The sequence below is a fragment of the Balaenoptera borealis genome, assembly GCF_965194805.1.
Source record: "Balaenoptera borealis genome assembly, chromosome: 3".
NCBI lineage: Eukaryota > Metazoa > Chordata > Mammalia > Artiodactyla > Balaenopteridae > Balaenoptera > Balaenoptera borealis.
Window position 1 is genome coordinate 125,539,452 of NC_138866.1, and position 20,991 is coordinate 125,560,442.

General features: G+C 47.1%; 1 protein-coding gene and 1 long non-coding RNA gene across 7 annotated transcripts in view; one reads left to right on the plus strand and one right to left on the minus strand.

Moving 5' to 3' along the window:
• LOC309624921 overlaps positions 1 to 20,991 on the plus strand; it is a 999,471-nt gene that overhangs the window by 80,880 nt on the left and 897,600 nt on the right. The window lies entirely within an intron of this gene.
• LOC309624910 (OTU domain-containing protein 7A) overlaps positions 1 to 20,991 on the minus strand; it is a 384,496-nt gene that overhangs the window by 33,995 nt on the left and 329,510 nt on the right. For 4 of the 5 annotated variants that reach the window (XM_082383632.1, XM_082383633.1, XM_082383630.1 and 1 more), the window contains 3 exons: positions 19,189 to 19,290; positions 15,633 to 15,760; positions 14,782 to 14,894 (listed from right to left, as the gene is read on the minus strand). In XM_082383632.1, the coding sequence (XP_082239758.1) occupies positions 14,782 to 14,894; positions 15,633 to 15,760; positions 19,189 to 19,290 (343 nt within the window). The remainder of the gene's footprint in view (positions 1 to 14,781; positions 14,895 to 15,632; positions 15,761 to 19,188; positions 19,291 to 20,991) is intronic. The other variant, XM_082383631.1, reaches the window with a different exon arrangement.

Below are 20,991 nucleotides of genomic sequence, written 5' to 3' on the forward strand. Positions count from 1 at the left end.
AGCCACAGCCTTAGAGGCCACCTCAGCAAGAGCCCATGTCATGGACAAGGAAGCCGGTCTGGGCAGCCAGTGGGGTCTTGCCCAAGGGCAGTCACCCGGCCGCACAGAGGTGCAGCTTGGGTGCAGGCCCCCCAGGACACTTCCCCTGTCCCCCTCCCCAAGGTGAGGTGACCACACCTCCTGTTTTGCTTAGGAAAGTCCTGCTTTATGGGTCGCCAATGGCCAGTGGTCACTCTCCCTCCTCCAAATGTACCAATGTGGATGATAAATTGTAGAGTCATCATCTGTGGTGACATAGTTATCAGTTTCTGGTGTACCCTTCCATCCAAACGTATAAGCATACATGGATGGACCTAGAGATTATCACACTAAGTGAAGTAAGTCAGAGAAAGATAAATATCATATGATATCACTTATGTGTGGAATCTAAAAAAATGATACAAATGAACTTATTTACAAAACAGAAACAGACCCACAGACATAGAAAACAAACTTATGGTTACCAAAGGGGGAAAGGGGGAGAGATAAATTAGGAGTTTGGAATTAGCATATCTACACTACTATACATAAAATCAGTAAACAATAAGGACCTACTGTATAGCACAGGGAGCTATACTCAATATCTTGTAATAACCTATAATGGAAAAGAATCTGAAAAAGAATATATATATATGTACAACTGAATCACTTTGCTGTACACCTGAAACTAACACAGCATTGTAAATCAACTATATTTCAATAAAAATTTAAAAAATATAAGCATATATGTGTTTGTGTGTGTGTGCATACGCGCACATATATAGGAATATGAATGTACGTGCATATTTAGATTCTATACACATACCCTCCCCCTACCTCTAGGTGAAAGGCAGGGCACTACATGGGCTATTCTGACCCTTGATTTTCCTCTTAACAGTACATCCCAGAGAGGCCTCCGTCATAGTATGTGGGTCTCCTCCCCTTGCACAGCTGCACAGCACTCACTACGTGTATGTCAATGAAAAAATGTTGCCTGCTGTACCCATCAACAGAGGATGCTGCAGCCTTCAAGCTCTCACATTACAGCTGACTGGATGGTGAGCCCTGAGGGAACTCAGGATGGAAGAGGACGCCCACCACCAAACCATCAGTCACTGCAGCCACCCCCAATGGTGCACCCTGAGGAGACTGAGGATGAGAAAGCCCAGGATACTGGCCCCAGAGAGCTGAGGTGCATATCAAAGAAATGATTTCAGTGAGTCCAGACTCTTGCATCTTCCCATACATAGAAAAGCACTAAATTCCTTAACTTGAGATGTCTGGTTTTCTTTAGTTAACAGTAATCTTTTGATGTTCTGACTATTTGGTCTTGTTGCAACAACTCCCATATGGTTCCTCCCTTACCTCTTCAGAACAGTCCCTTAGAGTAATCTGAGAGGCTGCCTCCTGGGCCTAAGTCCTCAGTTTTGTCTGCCAAACAAAACATAATTCTCAACTTTAAGGTTGTGCATTTTTTTCAGTCGACACATGTGTCACTGGCAGCATTTCTGCCAGTGGTGGGACCCGACCCCTTCTCCCAGGCAGGGTTTGGAGCCATGACGACATCTTTGATGGGCTGGCACATAGGTGCAGAGTGGGGCTGGAGAGTCAGCCTGAGGGGCTCACAGGGGCTGAGGCCAGCCAGTGCCCTGCTGTGGGTCTTTGTATCCAGTCAGGAACTGTGTCTGCCCAGACGGGCAGCTTTGCAAAAAGATTTCCTAAGGCACAGTGTAGGCTGCCGGGGCCTTGCTAAACGCTATGGCCTGGGGATCCAGGACGGAAGGATGGTGGCACCCCTGGCACTTTGAGGGGACCAAGAGGGTCTCAGGCTCTGACAGGAGCTTCTCAACAGTGGCCAGGGTAGCCTGGGGGTGAGGACTCATTTCACTGCCTAAAATGAATAAGCTGGGGTCATTTGTGTGACAAATGTTTATTGAGTATCTGCTCTGGGTATAGCACTGTTGCTAGGGGTGTGTGTGTGTGTGTGTGTGTGTGTTCATGTGTGCACACGTATGCAGGTCTAAGCAGTAGAGACAATTAACATATGATCAAACAAATAACTATCAGGTGTTAATAAGCACAGTGGTAAAAAGGGGCTGCTTTAAACAGGAAGGTCAGGGAAGGCTCCCGACAGATGAAGAGCTGGCTTCAATCATATTTTCAATTAGCAATGTCTTTAAAAATTTGACCTGGATTCCACATTTGCAAATGTGAGAACTCGTTAGGTGAACAAACATTCTTCCTGCTTGGTTCACTGGTAAAAGTCACAGCACCTTGAGGAATATTTGTAAGAAAGCCTCCTTTTCCACAAGGGGCCAAGCCCTGACCCTGCGGGGTGGGCATCTCCCAGCAGTGGCATGCCACTCACCTTTCCTTAAAAGACTGACTTAAGTTCATATCTCTGAGACTGTACATCAGGTAACCATTTAGGATTCTAGTTATTTCTGAAAAAGTCCAATAAAAAAGAAAGGCAGCAAACATATTATGAAATTATGTAGACACAGCAATGAAATTATGGAAAGTCAGTTACAACATGAGCAGCACACAAGAGAAGTAGGGGCCTGGGGTGTCAGTCACTCTGTGGGGGCTGCCCAAGAGTCCTTGAAACGGCCCTCCTCTCTCAGCCTCTTTTTCTCTTTGTTCAAACAGCCTCTCAGCCTCCATAACCTGTCTCATCCAATGGTGAGCAAGTAAGCTTTTCTTTTATAAAAGGTTAAAGAACAAAATTGATTATTTTCATCACAAATCTCAGGATAAGTTCTTGATTCTTGCTTTTCATGCCTGTTTTGCATTTGATAAGAGCATGGGTTTATGTTTATGGTCAGTTCCAAGTTCAGATCCTGGCTCTGTCTCTTCTGGGCTGTGGGATGCTGGGAACTGACTTAATTTTCTGAAACTCAGGTTTCTGTCATTGGTGATGATAAGGACAGCTTTGCAGTCCTGCTTGACGCAGAACATAACATAACACATGTGCTCAGTAGACAACACGGCTCTAATTCCTGCCTGATGATGCTATTCTTCCCCATCTCTAGGGAATCCTTATCCTCTAAGAAGGCCAGCCCTCCCTGCACCAGCTCCCAGTCAAAGGCTGTGTGGGAAAATGGTGTGAGCACTCATCCCACGAGGGCTGGCCTTTGCTCCCCGCCTGCTAATGGCTCAGGTCTGGGCACTGGCGTCATGGGCTCCAGGCAGCAATGCCTCCCCTGGGGGTAGGTGGAGGCACAAGTGCTTAGCTCCGTGCCTGCTGCTCCTGGATCTGGCTTTGTAGGTACACACAGCCCCAAGTGGCCAGCACTGAGCTAGGGTTTGGAAAAGAATCAAAAAGAAGCATTGGGTTGGCTGCACCAACAGGATACTGCAGTCTGAAGGGGAGACAATATAAAACATACACAAGCCCTGCATGAGCAGGGTGCAGGACAGGGCTATGTGCACAGTGGTGCATTCTGGCTGGAGGACAGAAAAGGGAGCCCCAGGGAACCAAAAAGTACCTGGGGGGCTTCCCTGGTGGCGCAGTGGTTGAGAATCTGCCTGCCAATGCAGGGGACACGGGTTCGAGCCCTGGTCTGGGAAGATCCCACATGCCGTGGGGCAACTGGGCCCGTGAGCCACAATTACTGAGCCTGCGTGTCTGGAGCCTGTGCGCCGCAACGAGAGGCCGCGATAGTGAGAGGCCCGCTCACCGCGATGAAGAGTGGCCCCCGCTTGCCGCAACTGGAGAAAGCCCTCGCACAGAAACGAAGACCCAACACAGCCATAAAAATAAATTAAAAAAAAAAAAAGTACCTGGAAGATTATAAAAAGAGGGCTTCAGAAAACAATCCCATGAGGTTGTTTATGAACTCCTGGACTCCCCTCTGCCCAACTCTGAGCTGTGCATGCGTGGATCTGTCCTAATCAGTACACCAAAGGCTCTGACGACTTACTGAAGAGACCCCTGCCCAGGTCACAGACTGCATAATGTGAAGCTTAGCCAAATAGGACAGCAAAGGCTTTGAAAACCACAGCCCAGAGAAGGCAGGTTGAAATTTACAGTATGAACCTACCTGATAAAATTAAAAAGTCAACATTTTTCATAGATTATAAACAAGACTCAGAGTCTCATAAGATCCAAAATGTCCAGGATGCAATCCAAATGTACTCTACATATGAAGAACCACAAAAATCTCAATGCCCAAGGAAGAGAACAATCAAAAGACACCAACTCTGAGTTGGTAGATATCGGAATTATCTGACAAAGATTTTAAAGAAGTCATTATGAAAATGCTCCAATAAGTGATGGAAATTTTAGAACCTAAATATACGACAATTGGAAGAAAAAATTCACTGAATGGACTCAATAGCAGATTGGAGATGAGAAAGAAAAAGGGTCAGTAAATCTGGAGATGGATCAACAGATGACCCAATCTGAAGAAGAGGGAGAAGAAAAGATTGACAAAATGAGGATTTCAGTGACTTGTCAGACAATGCCAAAGGTGTAATACTCATGTCATCAGGGTCCCAGAAGGAGAAATAGTACAGTGCCCCTAAAAAGAAAAAAAAATTTAAATAAATAATGACTGAAAGCTTCCTAAGCTGTGCAAAGATACAAACCTATAGATTTAAGAAGCTCAGAGAACTAAAGAGGATAAACCTAAAGAAACCCATGGCCAGACACAACAAAATCAAATTGCTGAAACCTAAGGACAGAGGAAAAATGTTGAAAGCACCCAGATAAAAGTGACACTCTCAACAGGGGAACAATAATTCGAATGACTGTAGATTTCTCACCAGGAACCACTGGAAGCCAGAAGAAGGGGAAACAAGATTTTTAAAGGATGTTAAACTAGAATTCTATATCTAGTAAAAATATCCTTCAGGTATAAAGGTGAAATAAACATATTCTCAGATGAAGAAAAGGGGATTCATAACCACCAAATCTCCCTAAAAAAATTAAAGGAAAATGTTCAGATTGAAAGAAAATGATACCAGAAGAAATATTGGAATATCAGAAATGAAGGAAGCACAATAGAAACAGTCATGATCTGCATACATATTAACAGACTATCTTTTTCCTCTTGAGTTCTTTAATATATATTTGAAGACTCACATTAAAATTATTATATTGGCTGGTGGGGTATTTAAAGTATGTAGATGCAATACATAAGAAAATTATAACATAAAGGAGAAGATAAGGGACCCATATTGTGGCAAGGATTTTGAATTTCACTTGAATTCCAAAAGGGATTGCTTAAAGTATGTATATTGTAATTACTAGAGCCACCACTTAAAAATTATATGAAAAGATGTTAAAATCACAAAAGTTAAATTAAAATAGAATCTTAAAAAATTCAAATAACTGAAACAAGGAAAGGGAAACATAGGAACAAAAAAAACACAAAGGGAAAAAGAGAACAAATAATAAAATGAAAAACCTAAATTCAAGCATGTCAATCATTACATTAAACACAGATTGTTTAAATGCAGCAGTTAAAAGATAGAAATTGTTAGAATCAATAAAAACTATTTGCTGTGTTGAAGAAACTCACTTCAAATATAATGATATAGGTGGTTAAAGGTAAAAGGATGGAAAATTACAGATCATGAAAATTTTAATCAAGAGAAAACTAGAGAAACTTTATCAATATCAGGCAAAGTAGACTTCAGAGCAAAGAAAATTTCCCCAGATAAAGAGAAATACTACATAATGATAAAAGGATAAAATTCAGTAAGAAGATAGAATAGTCCTAAATGAATGTGGATTTAACAATAAGACTTCAAAATACTTAGAAGAAAAAACTGACAAAACTGAAAGGAGAAACAGAAACAGCCACAAGTATAATTGTAGGGCTCCAAACTTCTCTCTTGGTAACTGAAAGAGCAAGTAGACAGAAAATCAGCAAGGGTATAGAAAATTTGAACAAAACCATCAGTCGATTGGATCTAACTGACATCAACAGAATACTCCATCTAACAAGTACAGAATACACATCTTTTTAAAATGCACATGGAATATTCACAAAGATAGACAATATGCTTACTCCTTAACAAAACTGAACACATTTTAAATAATTTAAATCATGCCAATTATGTTCTCAGACCATAATGCAATCAAACTAGAATTAGTAAAGAAAGACAACAAAAACATATTACACAATACACTTTTAAATAATTCAGTGGTAAAAGAGAAAGTCTCAAGGGAAATTAGAAAATATTTTAAACAGAATGAAAATAAAAATGCAACATATAAAAATTTGTTGTATGCAGCTAAGCAGTTCTTAGAGGGAAATTTATAGCCCCAAAATGCATATATTACAAAAAAGAAAGATCTCAAATCAATAATCTAAGCTTTCACCTGAACAAAGTAGAAAAATCAGTGCAAAATAAACCCAAAGCAAGAAGAAGGAGGGAAACTCTAAAGGTAAGAGCAGAAACCAATGAAATTAAAATCTAAAAATCAATAGGGATAATCAATTGAGCCAAAACTGGTTCTTTTAAAAGAACTTTAAGAAAATTGATAGAACTTTAGCAAGGCTGACCAAAAAAAAAAAGAGAAAGACACTAATTGCTGAGTCTGAAAAGAAAGGGAATATCACTAAAGTCCCCCCAAGATATTTATAAGTTAAAAAAGGGAAAATTACAAACAATATTATGCACATAAATTCAACAACTTAGATGAAATGGAACAATTTCTCAAAAACAACAAGCTACCCAAACCTACTTATTTCTGTTTTCTGTAACTATTAAAGAAATTGAATTTAGAGTTAATAAACTTCTGAAAAGGAAATGTTTGGTTGCAGATGATTTCATAGGTTCAGTAAAGTCTAGCAAACATTTAAAGAATAAATTTTACCAGTTCTATACAATCTCTTCTAGAAAATAGAAGAGGAGGTAATAGTTCCCAACTTGTTTTATGAGACTAGCATTACTCTGATACCAAAACTAGACAAAGACAGTAGTATATAAAAAGAAAACTACATTCCAATAACCTCCATGGCCACAGATGCAAAAATCCTCAACATAATATTGCCAAATTGAATGAACAAAATAAAAATGTTCAGTACACCAAGAGAAAGTGGAATTAATCCCTGGAATGCAAGGATTCCCTGCAATGGAATCCCTGGTTCAATATTCAAATATCATTCAATGTAACCCACCAAATTAATGGTCTAAAGACAAAAAAAATCTACATGATCATATTAATTGATGTAGAAATGTATTTGATAAAATTCAACTTTCATTAATGACAGAAACTCTTGACAAAAGGAATAGAAAGAAACTTCCTCAACCTGATAAAAGATACCTACTAAAAACCTATAACAAACATCATATTGATGAAAGATTTCTGACTAAGACTGGTAACCAGGGAATGGTGTCCTCTCTCACCATGTCCACTCAACATCATACTAGAAATCCTAGTTAGTGCAATAAGTCAAGAAAAAGAAATAAAAGGCATAGAGATTGGAAAGGAAGAAATAAAACTATCCCTACTCATAGATGATATGAATGTCTATGTGGAAAAATCCCAAGGAATCTACAAAAAACCTCTTACAGCTGATAAATGAGTTTTGTAACATCACAGAATACAAAGTCAAAAAAAACATCAAATCACATTTCTATAACTAGCAATGAATAATTGCAGACCCAAATGAAAACACATACACATGTGCATGTACACACACACACACACACCCATTTACAATAGCTCCAAATGAAATATTCAGGTATAAATCTAATAAAACATGTATGGAACTTGTGTGCTGAAAATTATAAAATGCTAATGAAACAAATCAAAGAAGATCTAAATAAATGAAGAGACATATAGTGTCTCCCTAATACATGGAAAAAGATGTGTAAGTAGATTCAACATTTTAAAGATTTCAATCCTCCCCAAATTCATATATATATTTAATGCAATACCAATAAAAATCCTAGCAGGATAGTTTTCAGATATAGATAAGGTGATTCTATACATTTGTATGGGAAAGCAAGAAAAAAAAAGACCAGAAATATTGAAAAAAGAGAATAAAGTTGGAGGAATGATGCTACCCAATTTTAAGACTTATTATAAAGTGACAGTATTCAAGAGGGTGATATTGTCAAAAGCATTGACACATATTTCAATGGAACATAATAGAGATGCACAGCACATAGCAGGCAATTAATACATGTTGAGTTAATGAATAAATCTTTTTCAGAGGCTATAAAGACAAAGTAAGAAGTTGAATATATTTAGTCTTTGGATTTCATATAATTGTTTTATTTCAAATTAGCCAACCTGGACTGAGTGCCAGGAAGCTGATAGCTTTCTGTCTGATTTATTTCCTTTGATGACATCATTCATTCCATGCATTTAAAGTTAGAATTTTATACCCAGACAAACTATCCACCAAGGGTGAGACAGAATAAAGACAGATTCAGATATGCAAGGACTCAAAAAAGTCTATCTGCAGTGCACTCTTTCTTGAGAAGCTATAAAGCTTGTCACAGTGTATGCTCTGGGAAACTGCAGGGTTCTGGACTCAGGTCTGGGTCTGCATTCTAGCCCCACCAGTTACAAACTGGAGGTAAGTCAATTAATCTCTCTGAGCATTAGTTTTCCAACGTACAAAGGAGGATGATGCCTAATTTATAAAGTGGGGATAAAGGGTGTAAGGTGGTGACACTTAGGTAGTATGTAAGGCAGGTAGGTGCCCAGCAGAGGTTCATGCCTTCCTCTCTCCAATCCTCACTGTGTCCAGTGCAATCCTATAAGCTGTTTTTGTGTTCCATTCCCAGAGGTCCAGGCTCTGGAGGTCAGGCTGCAGAGTATACAGTGCAGTAACCCTGACATATAAGCTCACGGGAAGGATTTGTTCTACATTCAGAGACTCCTGAAAGCCGCTAAAAGCTCCAACGTTTTCAAGACTCAGGAATGAATATCTAAGGGTGGAATATCAGACACAGATGAGCGAGTGTGAGGTGAATGTGATAACCACTACACTACGGACAGTGAGATGAACCAGTGGAAAGTCAGGAAGAAGGAACACATTTCAAGTATTTGGGATGGGCCTTTACAACATACCATATAGGCAACAGGCAGGCCAACTCACAGGCTGAGTGTGACGATGTCTTAATAAACATTATTTTTACAGTTGTAAAAAATTCTTTCCAAACACTTTCAAACCCATGATTTCACTGCCCCATCCCAACAGCATCAGAGAATGTGGCTGATTGCTTTCATGGCCACAGAGCCTTCTTACTGCTGTGTACTTGTCTATTTGCAATGTGACTTTGCCCCTCCTCTTATTAAGGATGGAGTCTCTTTCTCTGCCCAGAGGCTGGCTCAGCCGTGGGACTTGCTTTGGCAAGTGGGACATTAGTAAACACGATGCAAGCGGAGAGTTGAGCCGCACCTCCACAGTGGGGGCTGCCTCCTCCTCCTGCTCTGATCCATATTGTAAGGAGCCTGAGTCTTCTCAAGGATGAAGGCCCCTCTGGACAGAGGCCCAGCGAGAGCCAGAGCTGTGAACCAGGCCATCCTGGACTATGCAGCTCCACCCACACCAACTGTCAGATGCTGCAGCCCCAGGAGCGGCTCCAGGCAATTCCAGACCAGACTGCCGACCCCCAGAATATGAGCAAATCCAGTGGGTCTGCTTTAAGCCACCCAATTTTGGTGTGGTTTACGCCACAACCATCAAAAACCGATACAGCCTGGCAGGGACGTTATTACCAAGTGCATTTTACATCTGAAGAACACGGACGCTCAGAGAGCTTGGGAGACGGGCCTGAGATCACACGCCCAGCCTGGGACTCTAACCCAGGTCATCTGAGTCTGGGCCTCTGGTCGGGGTCCACCAGGCATCCCCACCTCCTAGTTCTCAGTTGCCTTGAAACCAGATGAAGCACCCAGAGGCCACCACTAACTAACTGCTTTCAGAGATTTTACCAGTTTTGGAGCAAGTAATGGATTCCTCCTGTTGCACACTCACCCTCTTCCCCCAGTGTCCGGCGTGGGGGCCAGCGCTGCACGTGCCAGCCGGGGACGGGCAACTTCACCTCAGCACTGCTTTCCCTACAGACCTGCATGACTTAGGGTGGACTTATTTTCTTCTCTCCTCCGTGTCTTCCTTTTCCTTCTGGGGAGCAGCCCTCTTCCCCATGGCCCCACTAGCAGCCCTGGTGATGAGCGAGCCTAGTTCACCTTTGGTGGAGGGGCTGTAAACCCCAGCAGCAGTGTGGAGGAGGTCGCACTTCACACGTCGTGCCTCAGAGGGTCTCTGGAGGAGCGGCAGCACAGAACATCTGATTTCTCGTTTTAGCCACAGAGAAACGGAGACGTTTTGATTTGCAAGTAGGAGCAGCAGAGAGAATGGGTCCTGTAGTTCTGAGTGCGCCTGCGTGGAAGCCCCCGCCTCCGCCTGCCTCGGCTCTCACCATGTTGGCCGCGTCTGCGGGTGCAGGTGCCATCCCATCTTTCTCACGCATCTGAACTCAGCAGGGAGCTCACACTGGCCTTTCCTTCCTGAGGTCTTGGAGGGCGTCCTGCTCTGTGGTCACCAGTCCTAAGCAGCCTGTCCACGGTGGCTCTCTGGCTGGTGGCCCGCCCTGCCCGGACCCCAGCCTGGTCTCCACCCTTCTCCGTGGGCAAGTCGTGGACAGGCCTCCCTGCCTCCAGGGTCTCCTGCTGGGGCTTGGCCAGTGAGCCTGGGGACTGGCCACTGCGAGTCGTGCAGGAGGAAGGCAGGAAGCAGGCCAAGTGCATCCCTGGGTCTGGCCCTTGGTCCCTTCCGGCCTCTTCAGATACTTAACCTGGTTGCTTACTGGAAAAAAAATGATACTGGGCCAGTGTCCATGCTGGAAGCCGCAGTGTGGCGTCTGTCTCCATCTGTCCCAGGGCCAGGCGGCCAGGGGCTGGCTGGGCAGGAGCAGTGCTTGTACTTGTCACTCACCATGGGGGCCAGGTTCCCAGGGCATGGGGGGAACACGAGGAAAGCCACTGTAGTTTTTCTTGCCATTGTACCTGCAAATGCACTCATTTGCCCAGCTCTCTCCTTTCTTCAGGATAAACTCTGGGAAATCTGTGTGGCCTTTCTGGTCACTTTTCCTAGTTCTGTTCAGGGGGCTATCTCATCAGCCCTGAGCCGAGCCCACTGCAGGCCTAGCCGGTTCTTCTCTGTTTCTCACTTCACCTCTTCCCCGTTCTCTGGCAGCACCTGTGCCCCCTGAGGGGCCAGCGCAGGCCAGACAGGAGAGGCCAGAGGGCAGCCAAGGCCATCTTGGCTCTCCTCCTTTGGGTGCCCGCTGGGCTTGGTGGAGGTCCTAATGCTGACTCCATTTCCAAGGACGTGCTTTTGCAGGTCTTCAGACCTTCCCCGGGCTGAGGGTCTCTGCCCTCCATTCCCTGGACAGAGGTGGTGGTGCCCCAAGCCAATGGCTGCGCCCGCCCTTCAGACCTGACCTCTGGGCTTCTCCCTCATAGGCAGAGTCCTGAAGACAGCGTGGCCGAGGCCTCCTCCCAGGATTCACGCTCAGTCTCCACAACCCTGGAGCCCCAGGGATGCTCTCCATCCCTCAGCTCAACATGAGGAGGAGACCCTCTTCCCCTCCCCAAGAGAAGACAGAGGCAAAATGCAGAGATGCTGACAACTTGCTCAAGAAAAGTCTCTCTTTTGGACTTTTGCACCCCAAGAGGAGGTGGACCCCCCCAGCAGGGGTACACCTCCTGGAAGGAGGAAACAGTCCTGTTCTCTGTGGTGTGACCGCATAAGAGCTCTCCAGGGAGGAGGAAGATGTGGGGAGGTCCCGTGAGAGTGACTAAAAGCCTCTGTGAGGTCTCTCTCACAGAGCTCAAATGTTACCATGGTAACGTGTCAGAACCAAAACAGCCTTGGCTCTAGAAGCTCCCCACCTGCGTCTGGGATCTACCTGCTGCTGTGGGTCCAGGTGACCATCCGGAGCCCACACACAGCCCTGCAGGCTGCAGTTATTGGGCCAGAAAACCCTGCGTCCTCCACATATATACAATGGAATATTACTCAGCCATACAAAGAAACAAAATTGAGTTATTTGTAGTGAGGTGGATGGGCCTAGAGTCTGTCATACAGAGTGAAGTAAGTCAGAAAGAGAAAAATAAATACCCTATGCTAGCACATATATATGGAATCTAAAAAAAAAAGAAAATGGTCATGAAGAACCTAGGGGCAAGACGGGAATAAAGACGCAGACCTACTAGAGAATGGACTTGAGGATACGGGGAGGGGGAAGGGTAAGCTGGGACAAAGTGAGAGAGTGGCATGGACATATATACACTACCAAACGTAAAATAGATAGCTAGTGGGAAACAGCCGCATAGCACAGGGAGATCAGCTCGGTGCTTTGTGACCACCTAGAGGGGTGGGATAGGGAGGGTGGGAGGGAGACGCAAGAGGGAAGAGATATGGGGATATATGTATATGTATAACTGATTCACTTTGTTATAAAGCAGAAACTAACACACCAATGTAAAGCAATTATACTCCAATAAAGATGTTAAAAACAAACAAACAAACAAAACAAAAAAACCCTGCGCCGTGGCTTGGGAAGGCATGGGGTGGGGGAGGATTGGAGCCCCTGGGACCATTTAAAATCCAGGAGAAACCAGACATGGGGCTGAGACACCACCTGCAGAGCATTTCTGTGCCATGATCTGTGCAGAGCGACAGGCAAGGGGATGCCCCTGAGGCCCTGGCAGGTGTCAGAATCCTGTCTGCACCTGGGGTTGCCCACCCAGCACCTCTCACTGAAGAGGACACTAGTGGCCAGCATGATGCTTACCTGCTCCCCAAACCTGCTGGTCCAAGTTGCATGGAGGGAACTTAAAAAGACCAGGGCGGGAGTTCCCTGGTGGCCTAGTGGTTAGGATTCCAGGCTTTCATTGCCGTGACCCGGGTTCAATCCCTGGTCAGAGTTGCGTGGTGTGGCCAAAAACACTTCCATCTTTACAACTGAAACCAAACTAATGGTGAAGGGGTCCTGCGAGGAGGGGGACATTTGGAGGCACAGGGCAGCTACCATCGGGTTGGCAGGTCTCAGCAATGCCCGAGAGCTGGGCGAGTGGTCAGCTGGTCCAGCATCTTCTCCCCTGACCCCATATCTTTAGGGCTTAAGGAGTGGGAGAAAGAGGAGGGGACAGTAGGGAACACAGCCGCTGCCCATCACCTAGGGGCCTCTATGTGGTGGTCCTGCCTCGACCTTGGCAAACCCGAGTCCCTGTGAGGGGCGACAGGGACAAACAGATGTCGGATGCTGCCTGCCCCCACTCTCCTGCTCTGAGTCCTCTGGGGTCCCAGGGAGCAGCAGCAGTGCCCAGGCCATGGCCTTAGGAGTCAGATGGCCCGAACCAGCCATGTGACTGTCAGTCAAGTGCCTCCTGGATGGGAGGACTCGGGGGGGACACAGTATGTGGCGACTGTGACCTGTTATTCTTGTCATTACTGCTGTCATTCCCCACATCTTCCCCACCCTGGAAGAGTCACCAGGCAGGATCCGATGTACCAGCGTCTACAGAGCAGCAGGGGCTGGAGGGACAGTGGGGAAAAGGATGGCGAGGAACCCTTTAGACGCATCCCAGGCAAGACTCAGCAGTGTGCAAAAGTAGAGAGCAGGCTTTTCAGGAATGGATTGAGTCTTTAGGATATTTGTCCCAAAATGTCCTAAACAAGACAGACTTTTGGTGTTGACAAGTCTCCCGATTAAAACAAAGTGACAGGGACTTCCCTGGCTGTCCAGTGATTGAGACTTTGCCTTCCAATGCAGGGGGTGTGGGTTCAATTCCTGGTTGGGGAATTAAGATTCCACATGCTTCGGGGCCAAAAAACCAAAATGTAAAACAGAAGCAATGTTGTAACAAATTCAATACTGACTTTAAAAGTGGTCCACATAAAAAAACACAAAAAAACAAAGTGACAAAACAACCCTGTAGGAATAGTGTTTACGGGCTTCCTTATCATCTCTAAGCCTTGTCTTTGAAGGGCCTCTGTCTGGTGCCGGCCTGGAAAGTGCTAGGTCCTGCTGCAGGGGCTGAGGACCCAGATGCAGAGATGCATGGGGGCAGGGTGGGGCCTGGGATGCACTGCCGGCAGGGGCTGTCTAGAGCCTCTGATCCTTTCTTGGGTCTCCCCGCTGTCAACAAGCATCCTCTCTTGTGTATGGCTGAGACTTTTTCTGTGGGGTGACAACCTGGCCCTCAGTTTCAAAAAGCTGGGGCCAAAGGGGCTGCAGCTGCCCTGTTGGCTGCACCTTCATTCCCACATGGGGACGGTCCAGCCGTGTCTGCAGGAAGAACAGCCGCTGCCCACGTGTGCAGAGCAGTAGAGCCTGGGTGCCTGGAACATGCAGGATGTCCCTGGAGCCTGTCTGGGAGACACTGGGCTCGCCTAACCATCTTCTGTTTCACTGTGACTTCTTAAAGCCAGAAATTAGATGTTCAGATGAAAAAACCCAAATCAGCAGCCTGAGGCTTCAGAGCCTGGTGAGTGCGTGGGCAGTGTGGGCCCTCCCCAGGCTGGCTGGGTGGTGAGTCCCTCCCTGCTGTGGTGTTGGGGGGCACACGTGAGCTCATGAGATGCACATGGGGACGGTGCACACTTTCCCCCAAACATCTGGCAGGGTCCTGCTGTCCCCCACCACCTGCCCTGCATCCTTGGTAGAATCTAAGGTCTGAAGGCGGGAGTCCTCCTCATGTCGCCCCCAGCTTGGGGGTCCCGCAACCTCCCCAACTTCCTGTGCCGCTGGGGGTGGGGGCACGGCTGGGGCAGCACTTACCCCCCGCCCGAGCCGCCGTTCTTGCTGAAGTGCGTGCGCGGCTCGCTGGAGGCCAGCTTCAGCAGCTCTGTCCACTCCCGCTCCCACTCCTCCTCCGTGTACACCAGCCCTGACTGGCACAAAGGGGGGCGAGCTCAGGAGGTGGCGGCCACCCCTTACCCTCCACCCAGGTGAGCCTGGTTGAGAGCCTGACCTCCCGGTTTCGTCAGCCCCTGGGTCTGGGGCACCTGTTAGTGGCCGAGGACCATCCCCATTTGCTCTGACAGAATTTGTTCAGAACCCCCAATCTCCAACCTCCATGCCGTTGGGAGTCCACCCAGCAATAGGGGTCATTCCCAGGGGTGAGAACGACCAATGTAACCGGTACGTGCACCGGGCGGGGCGCCGACCACTGACACGTGTGCAGGGACTGGGGCAGACCCATCTTCAAGGGCTTCCAGGCCAGCAAAGGGCCAGTGCTCACCGAGGTTCAGGGATGAGCATTCCCTTTGGACTGAGCACACACACTGGGGCTGGGGCCGTGGGCCGTGCCAGGGCCAATCTGTGGCTGCACCAGCAGTGACCTGACGGGTGACCATCTAATTCACCATTCAGGTCGGGACAGCCTTGTGAATGAAGGCGATTGGTTTTCATAATTACACCAGGACGGGCAGGGGAAATGGATGTCTGGTCGCTGTGGGCAGGGCCTGACTGTTGCAATGGGCTCCTCTTTAGCGGGTCTGAGTGGGGGACGGAGCCATTGCTGCTGATCTCACAAGACAGACTTGGCCTCGGAGCCCAGATCCGGACCCTGCCCTGGCTTTGGCCATGCGCGGCGTGGTCCCGGCTCTGCCACGCCGACAGGTACCTACCTCCTTGTTCTGCTGCGTCTGCTGCCACCTCCATCTTCGCTTCAGGGCCTCCCTCTCGGCCCCCGTCCTCATCATGGTGTAGAGAGCTTTCCGCAAAACAAGGTCCCGGTCGTGAAACCCCCACATTCCTGCAGCCGGGAGGCCCGTGAGGAGCAGAGGAGAGAGGAGGGACGTGAGGAGGAGGGGGGCAGGCCAGCAGGCGCTGAGAGCACCACCACCTTCCAGCCTGGGCCCCCGCAGCTGTGTGAGCAGATTAACTCAGTAGCCAGCTGTTCAGGCCTCACGATTAGCAAGCAGCTGCCCTCTGTGCTCCCTTGTGACGTCTGCCGTGGATGCAGGCAGCAGTGAAGGAGCACAGCCCCTCCTTAGAGCAACAACAGTTTCGCTAAGCGCTGCCTGTCTCAGGGGCCCTTGGCAGGCTGCCCTCAACCTCTCAGGTTTGCTCTGAGGGATATAATGTTTGTGGTCCGGGCCTTGTGTTCGAGTGGGAGAGAGCCTTTGGGGACAATCGGTGATGTGTCCTCACACAGGGCCCAGAGCCAGGATGGCAGTCAGACTCCGGCTTCGTCGGGGGTCTGCCGCATCTGACGTCTGTAGCCCTGAGGCATCTCAGCACACATCTGGGGCCCGCGGAGAGCACCTGCTTCTGAAGGAAGTGCCCCTCCCGGCCTGTGCTGGGTGCCCAGGGATCAATAAAGACAAACCAGCATCTCTGAGTACGCCTTTGGCGCAGCTCAGAAGTGGCCAAGAAACCCAGCCAATGGAAGAAGCATCGTGGAAGAGAGATGCAGCTCTGGCTACAGGGAGAGAGTGGGGGAATTCATTCATTCATTCATTTGTTTAATTGAATACCATTAATTCCACTTAATTCCATACTTATTTCACAGTAGGGGTGAGGCACCATTCTAAGTGCTGGGAATATCCACAGCAGCAACCAGGACAGACTAAATTCCTAAAACCTCACGGAGCCCACGCTGAGTGGGGGAGAGGCAGGCATCGAATTAGCATGTAACACCCTATGTTGTGGGCAGCAGCACTCTTGGGGGGATGAAGCAGGCCAAGAGGACAGAGTGGTGGGTGGTTTGGTCACGGCGTGAGTGGAGACATCGGAGCAAAGACTTGAGTGGTGAAAGACGGGGCTGAGTCACAGGAAAAGGCCACGGCTGGCCCCGAGGAGGCCCACGTGGCGTACTAGGGAGGGAAAGGTGGCTGGAGCTGGGATGGAGGGGAAGAGGTGGAGACTGGAAAGGGGGACTTGAAGTGAGCTGGGACCCCCTGGAGAGCTTTCAGAGAGCAGTGACCAGCACTGACTGATGATCAAAAGCCCAAACTGGCTGTACATCCTTTAGTGCAAAGACACGCGGATAACCTTGGGCTGCTGTGGGCTTTCTGTCCAGGGAGGCTTTGGTCTTTTTCTGCAGCACAGACGGAGGGAGGTGGCTATCAACACTCCTTTTATGAACAGGCTGAGCCGAGCTTTCTCATCCCTCAGACCTGCCTGCAGCCTCCTCCCAGGCAGGGCAAGTCCTGGGTCCAGTCTACAGGCCATGGCTCCTTGTTTGGGTCTCTCTTGCAAAGAGGGTCTCCTTGTCCCATACATGTTTGCCCACAAGCCTGACCCCAGGATTACTGTCATTTCTATGTGTGCCCCACACCCTAGGTCAGTGCCAGGGCTGGTCAGCAGGTCCAGTAAGCACTGCTGGTGAGTGTGGCATGGCCACTTCCGGCAGTCCTGCTCCTGTGGGGTTCAGCAATTTGAGTACAAAAGGGGAACAAAGTACTGGGAGAAAAGAACCAACAGGCCACGAGTCCCAGGCTCAGTCTTGGCCCAGCCTCTCTTGCAGCTGGAGTGAGGGCCACCTGCAGAAGGCTTTCTCTTCCCAGGCAGACCTGGAGGGCCTGCTGTGCTCACGGGGAAACACGTGCCATCAGACAGGACCACAGTGGCGTGTGGCCATCTGGTTTGTGGCCTTATCCACCCATGGTCATGCTGGGGACAGTGCCTCTGCATGCTGCAGTTTCAGAAGGACAAAGGCATTTCCATGCCTGAAACTTTGCAAAGAGGCTGCTGGTTGACACAGAGAGATCTCTTCTTTCATTTTCCTTCTCCAGGTTTTATACAGAACAAGGTGAAATAAGTTCCATAAGAGGGAGATAGTGAATACATTACGATGCAATAGGACACAACTAGCAAAAATATGTTTTTGAAGAACAGCATGGAAAATTCTCAATACAATTTTAAGGGAAAAATGTTGGATTCCAAACTGTGAACACTGTGAGATCCTAATTTCACTGGAAGAATAGACAAAAGTGTGGAAGACAATATACCAAAATGTTAAAAGCAGCCATCGCTGGGCAGTGGGATTGCTGATTGCTATTTTACTATGATGAATGTGGAGTCAACAGACAGAAATGCATTAGTTTTGAAACGGAGGAGGTGGGTGAGTACCCTTGTCTTCCCCATCACCCCTTGTCAAGCCCATGGAATGTGGGATGTTCCCTTTGCTCTTGGGCTCCATCCTCCTCTGGGCATCTCGGGGCCCTTTCCAGGTCCCCTCATTTCCCTCTAAGACTTTTCAGGCTCATCTCAGCCCACCTCTTACAGAACAGGCCTCACTACAGGTCTGAAGCGAGGACTGGGGTGTCCTTGCTCTGGGACACAGCATCGGGTTAAGGTCATGTCTACCTGGGGAGGCGAGTTTGACCAACAAGGACCATACTCTTGTCAGAGGGGCCCATCCCTGGAGAGGGCCTTCATACTGCAGGACTGATAAGGCTCCACTGGCACTGATACTGGGGTCTCCGGCACAAATCCAGTTCTGCCTGTGTTGTAAGCCTGGGTCCAGAGGGGTTAAGTGAGCTTCCAGAAAGTCTACTGTGACCTTCCATCATCCAAATATTGCCACCCACACTTGTGCATTTGCTGGTGTCGCTTTTTGTAACCAGGAAGCTCACATCTCCGTTGGAGGAGGTTGCTGACCTCTCTGTGGTGTATTCTGACTGTGCCATGTTATTTACCCAAGCAGTACCTATGTCTGTCTTTTTGTCAGTCTGAGTGCATCAGCTGCAGTCAGTGTGGTGGCCCCAGACCTACCCAACCTCATGCACTGCTCCCCAGACTTCCTGCTCGAGCCCAACAGGGCTTAGCCCAGACCCCAAACACCATGTCAATTTCTGCCTTTCTGCTTTATCTATGTGGTCTCCCTGCCTGGAAGGTCCTTTTTCATAGTCTTTCAAGTTCTTCAAGTCTCAGTAAAATCTCACCTCCTCCAGGAAGTCCACTTTGAATGCTCTAGATAATGATGTCTAATGCCCATCCCTGCAGCTCTGCTCAGGCCTCCTTCTATCAGGACAGGTCTTTTCTCGTGTGTGCTCTATGTCCCCACCAAGCCTGCCAGCTGCTTGACAAGAAGGGCAGGGATTGTTGGCTCCATCCCTTGGGGACTCTTCCAGATGACAGTGATGCATGTGGCTCTACTTAGTATATGATTGTCCTTTAATGACGCACAGAGCAGGCCTGGGCACTGCCACCCTCTGTCTACACTGTGGGGCTTACCCAGTGAGGCAGCGTGTAAAAGGCAGTTCCCGTCCCCTGTCGTGGCCAAAGGAAGAAGCCGTTTACAGCTCGTGCACACGGTGGACCACCAGTTCAGGCGACCTGGAACAGAAGCTCACGTTTAGAATCCCAGGACAGGCAGGGATGTTTGCTAAGTAAGCTTAAACATCGGCGGATGATTTTCTAGAGGATTCTAGAGAACTTCATTGGTAAGGTGGAGGGTTATGGCTACTTATTCTCAAAAAAAATATAGATTTTTTTCCTCTCTAAGATAAAAAATGGCCAAATTCTCCCATCAACTAGCAAGAAACTCAAGACTAAAGCCTTCTCTCCTTGAATCTGGTAACACATTTTACACAAAATGTAAAATTTTTCTTTGTGTAATTTCCTTGAACACAGTTTCCCCTCCCAAAAGTTATTTTTCTAAAAAAATACCATCCTTCTTTGTTGATGCATACATACCTTTGAGAGTATGGTTTATATTTAATTTTTTAAGTTGATGTATAGTTGATGTACAATGTTCCAGGTGTACAGCAAGGTGGTTCAGTTATACATACATGTGTGTATATGTATATATATATATATATATATATATATATATATATATATATTCTTTTTCAGATCCTTTTCCATTATAGGTTATTACAAGATATTGCATATATTTCCCTGTGCTATACAGTAGGTCCCTGTTGTTTATCTATTTTATATACAGTAGTGTGTATCTGTTAATCCCAGACTCCTAATTTATCCCTCTTTGGTAACCATAAATTTGTTTTCTGTGTCTCTATTTCTGTTTTGTAAATAAGTTCATTTGTATTATTATTTTTTTTAGATTCTACATATAAGTGATGTCGTGATATTTGTCTTTGTCTGGCTACATTTAATTTTATACATCAAAACCACTGTAGCTATTTTGGTATAGTCATGTTAAATTTCATCAACACATCTCGAGACTTCTGCTTGCAGGAAGACAGAGTAGACATCCTCTCCGCTACCCTTTCTACTAACTACAACTAAAACCCCTGGACATTACATATAAAACAACATGGGAAGACTGAAAGGTGGAGAGAAGAAGGCAGACTGGCTAGAAACCTCAGGACTTGAGGCACAACCTAGTGGTAGGCGCCCTGGGTTCCTCTTTGCCACACAAACCCCAGAGTAGATGCTAGAGAAGGTTACAGTCTGGAAATAATGGAGGCTGTCAAAAAAATCATGCTCTCTCTAGTCAGAACACCAGGAGAGGGGCAGCTTAGCCAGAGAGCTACTGCTTAGAAAACAACTGTTCTATTCCAGCCACACCCACAGAACAAAGTGTAGCCCTCCCACTGCTCTTCTAGCAGAGGCCGAGTGGGGAGCTGAGACTTCATCCTTGCCAGGCTGCCATGAGTCACTCTCTACCCCCTCCCCCACTGCCAGGTGGTGTGGAGTCAGCACTTCAACCCTTCTGGATGGTAATGAGGATTCCACCCTTACCAAATGGAGAACATATGGGGAGCCTGGACTTTCACCCCCATCTGATGGTGATGAGGTTCCCCCACTACCGCCCAGCAGTACCAAGAAGCCCATGCCACATTAGGTTCCAGCAGAGGCAGTGTGGAAAACCTGTACGTCCACCCCCAGCTGATGGCTGTGAATCAATGGCGTCCTACACCTAACAGAATGGTGTCAGAGAAGGTCTGCTAAAACACAAGATTTAAATAAGATTCAGAGTCTTATAACTTAATATCCAAAATATACAATTTTCAATTGGAAATTATTTACACCAAGAACCAGGAAGACCTCAAATGGAATGAGGAAAGACAA